The 18,549-nt window shown below is 37.7% G+C and overlaps 1 protein-coding gene across 1 annotated transcript in view; it reads left to right on the top strand.

Moving 5' to 3' along the window:
- The first annotated feature begins 10,085 nt into the window (after nt 1-10,085).
- The window catches only part of TTC29 (tetratricopeptide repeat domain 29), a 314,056-nt gene continuing 305,592 nt past the window's right edge, over nt 10,086-18,549 (top strand). Inside the window, exons 1-3 of the mRNA XM_030815182.1 lie at nt 10,086-10,127; nt 12,645-12,742; nt 14,863-14,946. Coding sequence (XP_030671042.1) covers nt 12,651-12,742; nt 14,863-14,946 — 176 coding nt within the window. The 5' untranslated portion in view covers nt 10,086-10,127; nt 12,645-12,650. The remainder of the gene's footprint in view (nt 10,128-12,644; nt 12,743-14,862; nt 14,947-18,549) is intronic.

Genomic DNA, 18,549 nt, shown 5'->3' with positions numbered 1-18,549 from the left:
AATATCAGGGGCTCACAAAATCATTGCGAAGCTGGAAAGCCAGACTTGAGAAGGGTAGATATCAAGGCAGATCCTGGGGCTAGAAAATAAGAACTGCAGTAATTCTCATGGTAGGGTACAAATGCAGAAGTTATGAGAAGCTAATTCATATCAGATTCCGAAATCCAAAAGATAGGCAAATAAGCATTTTGCCTGGTTGTGAAAATTTCAACAAATTATACTTTACTTTGGAGTATCCCTCCATGTAACACTCCTCCCCAACCAAACAAAAACAAAAACAAACAGTGAAACAAAACAAAACAAAACAAAAAAAACAAAAACCTTCACTAAGATGAAAGACTCCTGTGTTTTCATAAGATTTATATCATTTATTTTGGCATGTATTGATAGTACCAAGGCATGTAGGGTGCCTGCTATTTCCTGCTTTCCAAGTCTTTTTTAGAATACCTATCAGTACAATGATGCTGCATCTTATTGCATAATAGGGTAAGATAATTAAGGTCCCTGTGGGTTAAATTGCAACAAAGAGGCAGGGTTGACAACAAAGAGATGGGTTACAAAGTTGGAAAACAAAAGTATACTGCTATCCCTGCTACATAAAAGCAAATTACTTCTTTTTCTTCTATTTATCAAAATGTAGGGGAGAAACAGTATATGCTGTGTATCACGTTGCTCTAGGAAAAAAGGCTGTATCAGGAACAGTAGCACATTTAAAGTTACCATCAGATTAACATATTCCTTTTCAAGACACATTTATTTTGTTCAGCTAACTCAGAGATAAAATAGGAATATGCTAGGAATGATCACCCCTAAAATATTCAAGTCTGAAATTCCCCTGGAAATTATTACTTTTGATTTACTATTTTGGTAGGAAAGTGTGGGGTTAGCTTGCAGTTGGCCTGTGGTAGCTTTATGTTTATCTCCAAAGATGGTTGGAGTCACAGTACTCTCTTTTAGCCAAGACAGAAATGAAATGCACTAGCTAGTGATATATAACATGCTATTTATATCCTGAAGCTCCCTTGAATGCACTCTGTATGAGCTTGTCTGCATCGTTTTTTAAAAAATACAGATTGGTAATCTTCACCTGTATTACCTGATACGTAGACAGGTTTTGGCTATGTGACCAGTGGAATATAAAAGATCCCTTGGTAAACTTTTGCTGTGAAGATGAAGGGCATTCTGCGCGACAGCAGGAGGACCAAAGAAGTTGTACCTGAATGTTCAGGACCAACCCGAAGTTGCCTTGTGCTTTCTTGTCCCTGATTCTGTGTAGCCTTTGCTTATAGAAAATCTTTCTGAGTAAACATCACCAGAGTCTTGTGTCCTTTCAATTATCTGACCCAGAGCTTCTTTGACCCTTTTTTTAAACCATAATAACCTTTATTCCATAGCTTAGATGGCCACTAAAAACTTATGCCATTTTTTGCATATATCTACACACTCAGAGGAATAACCATAGCATGGTCTCAGAGTCTACTAGGTCTATTTTAGAATTAAAAAAATTAATTTACCTGAAATCCATTGATAAGTTTGTTCTGGGTCCCTGGAAATTAGTATTAGCTCAGAGTTAGCGTCTAATGTCGAGCAATCCAAAAGTTTTGGATATACTCTTTTCCCCAGTGCAGTTACCTAAGTAAATAAATACAGTTACCTTTGAGAAAAAATAGGAGAAAGATTCACAGTGGGCACTTGTGGTGTTATTTCTGGACCCCAGGGTTCAGAGCTCTTTCATTCAATGTGCTATGAGTCTAGTTTTAGAACACAGTCAGAGAGCAGTACTCTCTGCTCTCCATTGTGGTAACTCAGGTCAGGGCTCTGTTTACCAGACTTTGGAGACTTTACTTTCCCCTTTTCTCATACAAATCAAATTTGAATTTGATTCCTAACAATGTCATAACCAATTAATCATAATCATAGATCTCTGTAGATCAGGTCATACTGATTAACACTATGGCATAGCTGTATGTTTATGGTAAATACACCAAATATCCCACGAGATTTGATAATCTAGCGTTTCTTTCCTGGAAACATTGCCTCTCCATTGAAGCCATGATGCCCATTTCAGTTTAACATCTCCCACTAGTGCTATTAAACAAGGGAAACAAGATAATAAAGAACTTACAAAGTCTCTGGCTTTGTAGATCTCAAATCCTTGAGGAATGGAAAATTTCAACATGGTCTTAAGGGAACATAGTTAGGAGGTAAGACATAATGATGTATGTTAGCATTCCTGTTTCTGAAAGACTTTAAATTAAACTTTTTTTTTTTTTTTTTTTTTTTTTTTTTTGGCAACACAACTTACTTTAGAGTTGGGAAGGTTTGCATTACCCAAACCAGAAAAGTGTCAAATATACTTATTCACCCAAAATAACACATGGAATTTAGAATCTCTGGAAAATGCACTCATTTGACAAATTTATTTTTTCTAATATTGTATTCCAACCTTTTTGTTGAAGAATCCACAAAAATCTATTCTGAAAGAAAACAATGTCGTTAGAGTTTTACTGATATAAACTAGCAAAGTCATCTCTGTGTGTGTGTGTGTGTGTGTGTGTATGCGGGTGCGCGTGTGTGTTTACAAGAGCCTTCTCAGGTTTGGATATTTAAAATATTGTCCCCTAGGACATGATGGAATTCACTTCTAATTACAGATCTGGATAGGTTGGGCAAATAAAAATGTATCATATTTTTTCTTCAAGGGAACCACCTTAGGCAAAGAAGTAGCAGTATCTTCAAGCAAGGAAAGAACAGTTATATCAGTCAAGAAAGGGGAATTTTCTGAGCAAAGATGCCTCAGTGGAAAATGCTTAATAGGGGCTTTGCATTTTAGGCTACTAAGTCTTCTCTGAATATGCCTAGATAGCCCAATTTCCATTGTTAAAAATTTAACCACTAGGTTCCCCATTTGACCCCTCATCCCTGTGCAGGCTTTCTTTTGATAAGATGTAATAGCTGGATCACCAATGAGGCAATCTTGGGAATGGAATCCATGTGCAGTGAAGCTAAAAACAGAAGGAACTAGGAATCTGACACCATGAAGTGCCATTCCTATTCTGTAGTTTGCTTGGTTGGTTGTTACTCACAGCTGAACCTAATGCTAATTAACAGAGTAACCAAATACAATATGGTACATAATACAGAAATTTCAACATTAACAAAAGAAACACTTTTCCTGGAAGAAAAGATAATTTAACAACAAAAAAAAAAGGCAACTTTTGAGGTACTATTCCACCATTAAAAAAAATGAGACCCTGTCATTTGCAACAACATGGCTGGAACTGGAGGTCATTATGTTAGTGAAATAAGCCAGGCACCGAACGATAAACTTCACATGTTCTTACTTATTTGTGGGAGCTCAAAATTGAAACAATTGAACTCATGGAGATAGAAAGTAAAAGAATGGTTACCAGAGGCTGGGACAGGTAGTGAGGGAGTGGGGGTGGGAGTGGGGATGGTTAAGGGGTACAAAAATATAGTTAAAAGAATGAATGAGATCTAGTATTTGATAGCACAACAGAGTGACTGCAGTCAATCATAATTTAATTCTACATTTAAAAATAAGAGTATCAGTTGGATTGTCTGTAACACAAAGGATAAATGCTTGAGGTGATGGGTACCCCATTTACTCTGATGTGATAATTACACATTTTATGCCTAAATCAAAATAATTAATGTATTCCATAAATACATACACCTACTATGTACCCATAAAAATTAAAAATAAAAAGACAACTTTAAAAAACAAATTAATATATTCAGAGATATTTGCAAAATATTACATTCATAAAAGAGTCCATAAAGAAGGAGCAATCAGAAAGCAAGAACGCTCAAAGACCAAGAATATGACTCCTCCTATGTACAAAAAAATCAATTAAAGACTAAAAAGCAATATTGTCAAAAACTTACAGGCAAAAGGCAAAAAGGATAAAAAGGCAAAAAGGATAAAAATGTTTTTAAAAAGATCAAGGATAAAAAGACAAATCTAGGGATCTGCATTCACTAAACAGAATCTTAAAGAAATAATAGAACAAATTCAAGACAAGGAAATTATAATTTAAAAAATAGAAGACAACTATCTAAATCTGAAGAAGGATGTGAGTACTCAGCTGAAGAGTTCTACCATAAAATTAGAGAACAAAAAAGATAAAGTAACCTAAAAATGCCTGTGTTGAGGGGAAAAACCAGGTCTACGACCATCATTATGACCATTAATGGATATCTGGTCTTTCAGGCACAGGTGAAATTGCACAAACCTGCTTTCTTAAAGTTGAGCATGGCTATTTCAGTTGTGGCCAACGAAATGCAAAAGTGATGGATATCCTTTTGGATGAAGCCTTTAAAGCTAATGTGCAGTTTACTCTCATGATCTCTCTGCTACAGACCAGCCATCCCCCAGGTGGCAAAGGTTCTTTCATATTGATTCTGCTGTGACATAGCATGGAGCAAAACCCAAGGCTGACTTGTGGTGACATACGGTAATCAATAAATAAACTTTGTTGTTTTAGGCCACACAGATTTGTGGTTGTCAATTTGTGGTTGTCACTGCATATGGATCTTACTACTACATCACATACAAAGGAAGCACAATAAAATTGCCACTAGACTTCTCATCCCGAACACTGGATACTAGAAAACAGTGAAATAATACCTTCTAAATTCAGAGGGAAATGATTGTTAATCTAGAATGTGCAACCCTACCAAATGATTGTAGGCAAAATAAGGATATTGTCAGACATGAAAGAACTTAAAATTTTATCTCATATGTTCTTTCCTAAGATGTTACTTGGGGTTGTGTTTAGTAAAACAAGAATGATTCAGAGTAATTTTACTGTAGAAATTGATGATTGAGATATCAAAAACACTTTGAGAACAATTATGGGGAGCAGTTAAGATGGATTGGCTTCCACTAGAAAATTATCACTTGCTTCTTTAGGGAGTTGAACTAACCTAAAATCATTTCTCCAGAGCAAGATTGGAAGAGGAAACTTTAGAGGTTGTTATGTCAGTCACAGCCTTCAAACTATCAATTGCATCACCTGACCTTCCCCCTAGAATTCTAGGTGGAGAAGATTGAGGAAGCAATGAGAAGAATTATACAAGGAAGAATCTGTTTGAAAAACCACTCTGTCATTCAGTTAATTAAAAAAATATTTTTGAGCACATACTGTATACTAATCCTTGCATACAGTACAAGGGAATTTAGAAAACAATAAGACAAAGTCTGTGCTTTCAAGGTACTCACAATCTTTCAGGCAAGTTTGGTTCCCATAAGCCAAACACCATGCAAAGTTATACTGATAAAATAAAGGTAGGTCTAAGAGAAAGGAGGCGAGAGGAGGAGAAATTATTTCTATGTAGTGAAAGGAAGGGGTATTCTGGAATCCTCAAAACTTTCAGAAAGGCCTGAGTCTCTAGATAAAGTTGCAGCTGAATCTGGCATCCTTTGATTTTCATCAGTTTCCTTTTGTGCTTAAGCCGGTTTGAGTTTTCTGTCACTTGCAAACAAAGTTCTCTAACTGAAGGAATTCTATGCTAAGCAGAAGGAGAAAGAGAATTAGTCAAAGAACTTCTAGTGAAAAAACAGCAAGTAGCAGAAATAAGTCCAAAGAAGCAGGAAGGAACTACCTAGAAAGCCAGCTAAGAGAGCCTCCTGTGAGGAGAAAGGAAGGTGCATGGAATTCACAAACGTCTAAGTCAGAAAAAGCAGCAAGGACTGGAAAAGAATTCACACAGGTCACAGTGGAGTGTGTTAAGGTGATGCTGAAACTGGAAAATAAACTCATGAGAATAGAATGAGAGTCTTACTGGTGTGGGGGATGGGGTGGAGCCCAATTGCAGATAGTCACAGTGATCATTGAATGTATAATGTAAACTTACTGGGAAATAATTTAGTAATTTGTTACAGCAAATCAGATGTTAGAATGAAAGTGGTTATGGTTGATATGCCTGTACTCCAAATAGAATCGATTTATGGTTAATAGAATGATTCGTGTGAGCAATATTGCTGGCTCGTTCTCTTACAATGTGTGACAGTAGACTAGGAACAAAAGCCTAACTTTCCAGCTCTTCAGTATTTTAGAAGTAACGAGTGGCAAGCCTCACTCTCTTGCCCCATGTATATATGAGGGAATGAGCAAGGAGGCTCACTTCCTTACACTCATGTCTGAGAGAAGAGACGCAACGATGGGCCGAGATTAATAGGATGATATTTATTTGGTGTAAATATAAAACCCTGAGTTTCAGGTAAAAATGCAAAACAAATAAGGACAGATGCAGGGAGATTCTCTGAAAGAGACCTTGAGTATTTAGCGAACCACAATTCAAAACTGAATTGTCTGTGGGGACAGGACAGGAAAAGGCATTTGTGGTGGGTTCTGACTGCAAGAGAGGCTGAGGAAGAGGAGAATGAATGACTTAGCTAGATGGATAAATTGGCTTCAGGTGACGGGGCTCATGAATGCCTGGCTCAGCGTTTTCCCATCAATCCTGTGGACAAAAGGGAAATGAAGAAAAAACATTGAGAATGCAAGGCCACGAAAGAAATCAAAGTGGCAAATTCGAGCCCCTTGGGTTATGCGAAAATGCCTAAAAGCGAGCCAACTTCTGAAAGTAGCCTTGCTTGAAAAGCCTCCGCTGTCTGGGGGCCCCGCCCGGCCATCAGTAAGCTCCACCCCTCGCCAGACTCCGCCCCCAAGCCCGAAGAGTCTGGGAGCAGCCCCAATCCCGAGGCCCGGTTTAGCCTAACACCACCCCTGGCCGTCCTGCCTCGCCTCTCTGTTTCCCTGGAGACGCTCTCGGCGTCTCCTCTCTCCGCGCCGGCGGAGCCAGGCCTCGGAATCACTGAGAGAGGAGGGGGCAGCGCCAACGTCCAGCACCTGCCGCCGGTGGGGGACTGACTTCGGCGGAACGGAAAACTGGAGTTGTTTCCCTGGGCCAGTGCACCGAGGTTCGTGACGGCAGGGGCGAGGTTGGGACAGGACTTCCTCAGCTCCTTGGAGAGGCGGGCTGTTCTTCAGGCAGCCCCTTCCCTGACCCCTACAGCCCTTCCCCCATCAGTCTTTCTCAAGCTTCCTGAGTCCAGGCCCTCGCCACTTACCTCAATAAACGAACTGAAAGAGAAGTAAGGAAAGGCGCCAGTTCCTCTTGCTCCCCGGTTTACCTAGGCATAGGATAAGTCCTTTAGTCCTGTTGAGAACTAGGTGGGAACAGAAAGGGAACTGAGATGCTCTCGGTTTTTGGCAAAGATAACTGTATCTCGTAATTTTGAGAGAACAAATGGTTATCCCTAATGTCACATTTGTATTGAAATACATCAATACATTTACATATTTCAGATGTTTTGGCATTTCACTGATTTAGTGATTAGTTTCTCTCGTAGGATCTATACTTGGGGATTTTCTTTAAAAGTTCATCAAACTTAGACGGTAGGAAGTATTGTTGTAAGAGTGAATCTTATTCCATGACTTGGGGCGGGGAGAGGAGTTACACTACTGACTGATTTTAAACTTCTTTTCTTCTTTGTATTATCTTTGCTTCCTGATTTTCAGGCTGAAGTCCATAAGCTTGGAGAGGCCATTAGCAGTAATCTGCAAATGTAAGTCAGGTGAAATACGGCTTGCCTTCAAACTCATTTCCTGCTTGATTTTGTGATTTAGCCATCAATGTCAGTTGGTAGGAAATGTGTTTTCTATTTATTTTACTTAACAAACTACCCACAAGAGAGTGCCAGAAGTGTCCAAAAATTATGATACCGGGAATAAACATTATTAGTGACTCTTTATAAACTTAATTTTTTTTTTTTTTACTTAGGGAGCATAATTAGTGATATTTCTTCTGTAGTTTTCGTTAAACTTTGATAGTAAAAGAGCTTGTGATAATATGAAAAGTTTTAATTCTTATGAATGATTTTTAGTAAAATCATATTTGTTTTGAACTCGTGATGATGTATAATAAACTTGCTTACTGTGGTTTACTGGCTTTATTTCTCTAATCTCAGTTTTTACTCCAAAGTGACTGAACCCTGGAGACATTGGTCAGCCTCAGACATAGTCATTCTCCAAGTAGCCTCCGTTTACACAGTAGTAGGTCTCCCTCCTTTGTGTTTCCTGATAAAGGCATCTCTGGGGATAGAGGGCAGGAGGGTTACTCTTTGAAGAATTTTACTTGGGGGCCAAAAATTTAAACTCACACCATGGGACACATTCAGCCTGACCTAGCACTCTCAAACCTTTCATCCTGTATTTCTCCATTCTCATTTGTCTTTGCATGTGGGGGCCAAACTTAGAGATTATAACTGTGATACAAGAGCCAACCAGCAGATCAAAGAGTGCACCAAATCTCTTCTGAATACCAACAGTGGAATGGCTTCAGGCGGCCTTTTGATCTTTGTCTCAGCACCCGATGGTGCCACACTGTAGCACTGCCCACTTGCTGGCACTGGGGGAGGTGCCTCTGGGTCCTCCTAAAAGGCTGATTCAGTCTGAGCTCCTGGGGCTAAGCTCATTTTGGTGGCAGCCAAAGAGGTATCTTTCATTCTTCTTCTTTCTTACTCACCTGAACCTGAGCAATTTCCCTTCCTGCAGCCACACCCATCTTGTGTGTTTTCCCCTGAGATGTTGATCTAGGAGAACCCTAAGGAGGTGCCATAACTAATGGTGATGTGCTCCATTTATGCTACAGGCCTGGGTCAGTCACCTCATAGCACTAGTCCCATTCTTCATTGTTGAGTCTAGATTGGAGCTCACATGGGAACTGAGAATGCTGTCTGACCAACACCAGGAAAATGATGCAACTCATATTAACAAAGACCAAAAGGCTTTCTTTACAGGTATTTAATTTAATGTAAGTACTGCAAACCCTGCTTGAACTTATAAGGCATAAAAGATGGCAATTACTTAGATAAGAAAGTAATTTGTTACAGGACCCCTTTACATATTTGGTGCATTCAAAATATTAACTGTGTCATAAAATTCAGATCACACATTATCTGTTGTGTAAAACAAAATATCTTATGTGGCCACATATTGATTCTGAGAAACAAAATTCCCTTTCCTGATAGGCATAGGTAAGGTAGGATGTGGGGTTCAGAAACAAAGAGAAAGCCTGTTCAACTTCCACCCTGACTCTAAGCTTAAACTGTCCAACATAGATTGATTGAGGGATATTTTTTCCAACATGCTTTTTTTTTCCACTTTATCATTCAGCTCTGATAACTTTTTTTCCACTTTATCATTCAGCTCTGACCACCCCCCATTCAGAGTTTGTGCCTTGAGGCTTGCCAGCAGGGCTTGCAGTACTTACATTAAACTAAATTTAAGAGTAAAGGTGCTCCTGCTGCTAATGTTCTCAGATCAGAGGAGAGCAAAATGAAGGAGCTGGCAGCTGAAACTTTAATGGTAGGAAACATTGACTCAGAATTTGAAAAAAAAAAAAAAAAAAAAAGCTCAGTTGATCTGTATGACAAAGAAGACATATCCCTCTCCATGTATGTCATTTGCATTTGGTTTCTATTCCATGCTTACATTTTCTAACAAAAATCATCGAACTCAAGTAAACATCAAAAAGGATAAATTTTATATAACATGCTGGTATGCCAACTTTGGTGGGAAGTTATATGCACCTCGATGAGCTATGTTGGCTGGATCAGCACCTCTGGGGGCTGCTCTCTTTTATCTGTCTACAAATAGCTGGATGTTCTTAGTATTCAAGGAAATTGCAAGCACTGTTCCTCATTTTGAAGCTCCTTGGTGAACTCTTCAAAGACCCCTGCAATTATGAAGAGATTACCCTGGCCCCAGTGGCCAGTGCATAATGCTTTGCCAAGTAAAGTGGGGCTTTTAGAAAAGAGTCTAAAATTTATAGAGGATGGAATGCCCCACATGAGGCAAACTTAGTTGTTTTCCTTTCTCCCTGTTGAAATTTACTAGGGCTACACTGGTCTGGGTTAAGAACTTAGATGATTCCGATGTTCACTGTAACACTGAAGACTCTGGAACTCTGGAAAAGTCTTCACAGCTCCTCTGGAGTAAGCTCTTGGGAGGCCCGTTTGAGGAGTTTTGGTGTCCCTTCAAACCTCACATGAATCATAACTTCTTTCCGTATGCTCTGTATGATGCTGCCATTTAGTAAGTTCTTGTTATTCCAGTAACTCAACTATTTAATATAACATCTAATCAGAAAAATAGATTTTTAAAATTAAAAAAATTGTCATTATGTTGTGAAGTTATGAAGGGTAATATAGCATGTTTCTAATGTTTAGTCTGTAGGAGAGGACTAACATTTGCTGTTTAAATTGTGCACTTTAAAGCTACAACTGCATAAAAATAAGTGGGCATTTTGTTTCATAGATCATATCATGCCTTGATAAACTGGTAGTACTAGGATTCTATTATATTTAAAATAAACCACTGATCTCCATTAGAATTCTCTTTAATTATGTAAAAAATTATTTTTAGGCCAGGGTAATAATCTTTCTCAAAAACACAAAGCTGTCTATTTCTACACTGAATTTCAGAAGATTTTCTCTCGTCTTAGTGCTTCTGCACCCCCACCTCCACCATGGCTTTGTAGCACTAGAGGAATATTGTGTCTCAGCTATCCACAGGTGGTTCTATTTCGGGTTTGACTACATCTCTCCTTCTCTACTCCTACCTAAGCAACCACTCTCTCTCCCCTGTATTTCACAGGAGGCTTTGGGCTGGCCTCTCTTCTGTTTACCCTTTCCCCAACTACAGTCTAACCTGAAAGAAAAACTCAGAGTGATCCTTTCAGGATGAAAGTCAGATCGTGTCAATTCTATGCTCTGTATCCTCCAATGGATTCTTACCTCAATGAGAAAGCCAGTTTTTACAGTAACCCTCAAGACATTACATTATTGGGACACCCAACAAAATTCTCCACAATGTCTTTGAGCTTGTCTCCTTCTACTTTTATTCATCCCTTTGCCATTGGTGAGCATCTGGGTAGTTTCTAGTTCTCTGCTTCGTTTTCCAGCAGAGAATCTTATCAACATCTGAGGTTCTATATATTTTGCTTATTTGTGTATTGTCTTTCTCCATATTTACCCCCATACTGCAAAGTCTGTGAAATCTGAGAGTTTTGTCTTTTTCTTCACTGCTGTATCTTTGGCACCTAGAACAGTGCCTGGCACCAAATAGGAGCTCATTAAATATCTGCTGAATATATTCAAGGCCCAGATTTTATTGTGATCTTCCCTGGGTCACACAGGTAGTAATGCTGAAGATAAGCCATTTACAACCTAAAACAAGCCTTTCAGTTACTTGGTGAAGCTAAGAGTACAGGTCAAACCTGGTGGACATAGAGGGGGTGGGATCAGGAGCCCCTGGCCTTTTGGATGCCTCTCTATTTAACAGAAGCATGGGTTCTTTTGCGTCTGAGAGCCCTTGCACCATGTAACAATTTTTCTATTCTAAGTTCACAGACATCATGTCCACGCTTCTTCCTCTTTGGAGTAGGATTTAGATAATTTGATTTTATAGACTAGCCTTGCTAATTGCTCACCACTGTGGCACACTGCATTTTCCAAAAAGGGCTGTAACAATATCTCCCATGCCATATTCTTTTCTTACAATGAAACTTTGACACTCTCCTATCAATAGGTGGTTCTGTATTCATTTGCCTTGAATCTGGTTGAACTTGTTATTATAGTAGAAGTGGATGTTATGTGACTTCCAAGGGTAGACCCTAAAAGGGGATAAAGCTTCTGCCTGGCTTTTCTCTAAAATACTTGCCTTTGGAGCCTGGAGCTGCTACATAACAAGTCTTAGGTTGCCATGATGTGAGGAAGCCCATGCCACATGAGGAGACCACATGTATGAGTTCTGGCAGATAGCCCCAGTTGAGTCCCAGCTAACAGTTAGCATCAACCACTAGCAAAGTGAGTGAAGACACTTCAAGGTGATTCCTGTCCCCTATCATTGGGTTACTACAGCTTCTGAGTTTTCTCAGCAGAGGCTCCCATCACCATGGAGGAGAAAAAATCCATGCCTATCATACCCTGTCCTTATTCCTGACCCGTGTAAAGTGTGAGATAAAGTTGCTTTAAACAACTTTTAAAAAACAGTACATTTTGAAGTGATTCATTATATTGTTATGGCTGTGTGCTTTCTCAGGGCAGCTGTCTCCTTGTTGAGAATTGTTCTTATCATCCATCACATCTAAGGGAAAGCCTTTATTTGTGAGCGATAAGGCTTTTAGAAAACAGCAAGTATGAGCAATTTCCAATTATTGATTGTAACAGGAAAGCAACACATAAACATTAGAAATCCATAGCTATCCTAAAAATCTTTATTCTTTAATTGCAATCATGTCACTTATAAAACTCTTACCAAAGATGCCAACTGAACCATCAATGCATTTATCAAATTTTCTTCTTATCTACTTTGTGCTGAAGATACAGACAAATAATAAATTGGCCAAAAAGCAGACAATGGAAGAAAATAATGAGAGAAGCAACCTGCAGAATCCACTCACTGAGCATCATTCCTGAATAACACAGCTGTAGCACTACACATAGGCATTCTCAACTAAGATGACAGACTGTAAATCTCTAATAATGTTTTAAAGGATCCTTTGAAAGATTTATTCTTTAAAATACAATTTCTACTTATTTCTTTTTGTAGTCCGAAATGACCACCCTGCCCTCACTGCCCATGACACGCCCGAAGCTTACAGCCTTAGCCAGACAGAAGCTGCCTTGCTCCTCCAGAAAAATTCCAAGGTACGTGCCCCTGGTTTTTTTACTTATTTTCCTACAGAATAAATTTTCTGTTGTAAGAAATGTCAATAATGTATCTCAGAAAATAAAATCATTTCAAGAGAAGAGAAAAATACCTTGTTATATTGAGAGTATTGAAATCTGCTGTTTCAAAAGTATTTATGAACCACATTCAAATGCTGCAAATATATTTATTTATTAATCTAGGCTTATTTCATCATTTTATTTCCTATTGCAATTATATCATGGTTCCCATAGAGTTTTGGAGATAAGTTTCCTGTTTTAAATGTGTATGGAGAACAGAAAGCAGAAGCTTTGGGAACGAAAGGTGTAAAGCTTTTTTCTTTTTAAGGCAGAGTCTTACTCTATCACCTAGGCTGGATTGCAGTGGTGTGATCTCAGCTCACTGCAATCTCTGCCTCCTGGGTTCAAGCGATTATTGTGCCTCAGCCTCCTGAGTGGCTGGGACCACAGGCATGCAGCACTATGCCCAGCTAAGTTTTTGTATTTTTAGTAGAGACCGGTTTCGCCATGTTGGCCAGGCTGGTCTTGAACTCCTGGCCTCAAGTGATTTACCCAACTTGGCCTCCCCAAATGCTGGGATTGTAGGGATGAGCCACCATGCCCAGACTGAAAGGTGTAATGCTTTTAATCTACAAAGTCCCAAGGGCTGACTTCTGTTTTGGAAGGAGGGTAGAGCCTTACTTGTAGGGTAGATTGGCAGGCGAGAATCAGCTCCTGAAATGATGTTGGAGCCTGAAAATGCATCATCAAACTGCTGCTGCCCATGAATGGCTGCTGAGCTACTCAAATTGTCACTGAGGAAATGCAGGGCAGAGAAATTGATACATTTTGTTATAATTATGAATATTAACTGATTGTGCTATTTTGAAATTGCCATTTGTAATTCTATTGACTTTTAGTAATATACATATTATTTACCAATATAAACAGTTTGCATACGTAGGTTTATTTTCTTTATATGCCTACTTTTCCATTCTTGCAAGGCATAATGATCAACATATTAGGAGGCTTCTTTGTTCTCATGCCTCATTTTTAGTATTTCTAGGAAAGACCAAAGCCCCTGGAACAAAATAAATACATTCAGCTAAACTAACATAAAAATTCTTTTGAAATGGTAAATCAAAATTTTCTTTTCCTATAGCAGAGAAATCTTTCAATGAATGCATAATTCATGTGTGTATACTATAATATATATACATACATATTTTTGTTTTACTTTTGAATAATGTAAAATATTTATGAAGTCTGAAAAAGCTTATTCTTTCTGTCTTTTTAAAGGATTTAATTTATATTTTGTTTTCAAGGTGAGCAAAAGCATAGCCAAATCTCATATCCTTAGGATAGGATGAGTTTTAAAGAAAATGTTTTCTGGTATTCATTTTATTGAAGAAAAATATTTTTATCATACCCACAAAAGGCAAAGTTTGTATCAACATTCTGTAATAGCTTCTGAATAAAACACTGATATTTGTTTAGTTCCATATCATCATAGTTATGAGAGGTTGATAGCATGCTTATTTTTAAAAGTGCAAAAGGGTGTAAAGAATGAATGCACTACAAGTATAATACATTTTCAATAAGGGCTTCTTAAAATGATATTGCACCTTGAACCTTTAATAATTTGAGTTTTATGTGTGATTAAAAAAACTATTCAAAGAGCATTTCAGGACAAAATTGATTAATGTTTGGAACAAATTCATGTTACACATTTGAATCAAACAGGTGTTCTTGGCTCAGGATTCTGTGCCAAACAATATATAACTTCAGCAGTTGGAAAGTTACACCACGAAAAAATGTGAGCAAAATAGAAGGTCTTATAAGCTTTGAGGAGAAGACTCTTAAGTAGAAAGTGAATTATTTCAAGGTGTTGGTGTTTTATTTGTTTACACAATGGGTTTAATATTCTTCCTTCTCATTTTCCATTCAGGAAAGATAAAATTTTGAAATGATCAACCAACGACCTAACTCTATAGCTATTGCATTTATTACATATGGTATTATACTCTGAATATTTCTATTCTCCTGGTGACATTTTATGCGTTTGGTAGCTTTTCAACTTGATAAGGTGGTGCTTTATTATTTCTTTCTATTTCATTTAGGTCTCAATTGATCAAAGAAAAAGATGACATAGATCATTATCTAGAGGTGAATTTCAAAGGATTATCAAAAGAGGAGGTTGCAGCGTAAGTACAACCTTTAAAGGTACTTTAATATAAAGTTTGTTTCTTTTGTCTTGATTCTTTATTGAAATTTCAATTTTCCTGTGTAATATACTTTTTCATTGGAACATGGCATTTAAAAATTAGAGCTCATATTAAATAGTGATAAGTCATGTCTATTGATCTCACACATCTCAAAGTCTTTAATTTTATGGCTCTCAAAATTCCCATATTTACCAAGATATTATACTATCACATTTGCAATATTTAGTTAAGTCTGTGCTATTAATTGCTTATTAACCTTCATTTTAAGGTGTGTTGTCTCCATGGGAAAGAAAAAAGCTTTAAGAAAAAGATTTATATATCTTTTCTCCTGGTGATTAAAGAAAAACACCTTACTAATGTACTAATATGTCTCCTTTTCCACCCAAGCACTCACAAAAAGAACCAATGGATCATAGTTTATTCGTTAATTTTTAAATAATTCTAAATTGTCTAGATTTATTTTTTAGATGAACGACACAAACTTTGACATTTTATCACCAGTTAGCATCTAATTTATGGGATGAATAAAAGCAGTACAAAAATCAATGTAGGTTAGTGAGAAATGAACAGAAACTTAGAATAATAGCTAAACAGGTTTAATATTTCTTACCTATACTTAGTGGCTCTGTTATCAGATCTTTTCATGTAAGTATTGAAAAATGGAAATCTTGTAAATTTACACATATCTTATGGAATTCAATAATCGTTTCAATTAAAATATTTTATGCAACAAATGTTTTTAAAAGATTCTCTCTATTAATTTGTCTAATGCTGTGGGATTCTACTGAAAGGGTGTTGCTAATGATATTTTGGTGTAGATTTGATATATTCTAAAGTTCCAAGTCTCTTGGTGTTTTCCATTTTATCAGATATTATCTTTGTCAGTTTGCATATAACATGGAAAAACACAGTCATTTATTTTGTCAATAACTACTTTATAGAATGACAAAATTTTACAGTAGCTGTTATCACTCACTTCTGCAGAGCTCTACAGACTACCATGTATATGGTGTGCAGGATTTTTGGTTAAATGCTATTCTGATGATTAATTCTTTAACTTTCCGTGATAACCTGTTAGATAAAATTTAAGGCCAATATTGTATGATAGTACAACTACTTCTTAAAAGAAAAATATATGTATGCCATATTTGGATTCTGATTTAAATATTATATCCAAATAGTTTTAACTGGCTTAAGAATTGGAATTAAATTAAAAACTAAACATGCTACACATAATTTCAACAAACTAGAAGTCCATATACTAAAAGTCTACTGACATTTAAGTTTTCAGTGCAGGCTGAAGAAAAACTTTATCTAAGACAATGCACAATAGGCTATGGTGATGAGTATTCTCTTAATATTATTTTTCCAGTAAAGATACTGCCAAATTGATTTCAAATTCATCATTACACTATTGACAACAGTAACACTGGGTAATTCTCAGGACTTACTACAATATTCTCCTTAAAGTTTCCTTCACTTCAGTGCTTTCTTAGACCAAAGCTCTTTCTGTAAGATAGTGGATGCAAATCATTAGTATGGAGATAGCTTGTACACAGGTCATTATTATGCTTTTGATTGATACACATTCTAGACCTTGCCCTAGACAGACTAATTGAATAGCATAAAAAGGAGAAAATTGATGAATGATTTCAGCATCTCCAGCAATGCCCAGCAGGTGCCATGAAGAATTATGCATAGTCTGTTAGCCAGGGAATTACTGCATCAAACTCTTTATAGCCATTCAGCTCTAAAAAGATAAATTGATCAACAAACATTTATTAAGTACTCACTTTATATCTAATACTAGGTTTTTCACAGTGGGAGAGACAATGATATTTTATTGTAAAATACTTGGCCCCATCCTGGAGCCTTAACATTTATTTGAGACAATAAGACCTATGAGCAGGAGACAAATATGAAATGATCGAGTGCCGACTGTATTGTGAGGTGCAGCCTAGAGGTCAAGAAAAAATCAGAGAAGACTAAGACGATAGGATAGAACTTCTTAAGGAAAATAGATTTTGAGTTTGGCTCCCTGTCTGATTGCATTATAAAATTATTTAACTGGTAAGTCATAGATCTTCAGTATACAAAAATGTAATGGGTAGAAATGGAAGAATCAAATCAGGCAAAAACAATGCCTAAGATATATCCTCAAATCCCTCTCTCTACTGCCTTATTCGTGTCTTTAATATGGTGATCGATATATTTGTGTATACTCGTTAATACAATTGATGTACATTGGCTTTGATATCCCATGGTACACATATGCTCTGTGTCTAGTTTCAAAATAACCTCTCATCATGTACCCCAAAATATGCCAACCTACCTATGTGTAAACTCACACGCTGTGACTTTCCTCCCAATGCGATGGGTAGAGAGTTCCTACTGTCATCTAAGCATGGTCCCTCTGCTTGTGCTCTGCATCTCATCCCCTTACCTGCTCCCAAGACTTCCTCCTGCAGTTAAATTTGTTTTTCACCTATACCATCAATTTCTCCTTTTTCATTGGAACGATCTCACTATTATTCATTTCTACTCAAACATTTTTCTTGACATCTTATCCCCTTCCAGTTTCTACTCCATTTTACTCTACCCAAGACAGCAAGCAAAGTGCTGTCTTAATATTTTCACATTTCTTTTTCGCCTTAGTTGACTCTAAATAGCTTTCCAACCCCCATACTTACAGAAATGCCTCTTCAGGGTCACCCATGACCCCTATTTTTATCACATCTAATAGTTATGTTTCTGTTCCCAGCTTCCTTGATGTCTTCACAGCATTTGACCGAGTTGAACGCTCTCATCTTCTTGAACATTGTGTGCTTGTGACTTTCGGGATGCCATATTCTATGGTTTTTCTCCACACTGGAGCACTTCAGTCTTTTTTGCAGGCTGGCTTTCTCTTTCCAAACTCTCAGTGGTGAGGTGCCCAAAGGCTGGGTCCTAGGTGCACTTCAGCCACACTCTCAACCTGGACCCAGTCTTATAGCTTTAAACATCAGCAATAACCCGATGGCTACTCAATTTATAAATCCAGCACTGACCTCTCCATCAAGCTGAAAGTTTTTAGATCCAACTGCCTCCTTGATGTGTCTACTTGGATATATCACAGACATCCCAAGGTTAATATAACCCAAAACTGGACTCTTGCTTCACCCCTGCTCCTCTCCTATCCCCAATATTCATCCCACAGCCTTTCCTCAATTCAGCAAATAACATCAAGGCAGCCTTGAGTCTTACCTTGCTTACTGCTACCCCCCCTCTAATCCATCAGTATGCCCGATCAGCTACAACTCCAAAATATATCCCGTGCTCATCTCCTGGTCTTCATTGCGGAGCTGCCATCATGTCTGCTAAGATCGCTTAAATGGTCATATAACTGCTCTTCCCACACCCACTCTCACTCCACCACACTCCTCCTGCTAGAGTGGTCTTTTGAAAACATTAGATCATGACATTCCCCTGCTTAAAATCTGCCAATAGCTTCCCATTCTTCACCTGCCCTGAAGCTGTGCATGGTCTGGACTTTACTGACCTCTCTGACCTTCTCTCTCTTTCTCCCCACCACTCTCTACTCCC

This window comes from Nomascus leucogenys, chromosome 7b, assembly GCF_006542625.1.
Source record: "Nomascus leucogenys isolate Asia chromosome 7b, Asia_NLE_v1, whole genome shotgun sequence".
Classification (NCBI taxonomy): domain Eukaryota; kingdom Metazoa; phylum Chordata; class Mammalia; order Primates; family Hylobatidae; genus Nomascus; species Nomascus leucogenys.
This window is presented reverse-complemented; position numbering and strand designations above follow the sequence as displayed.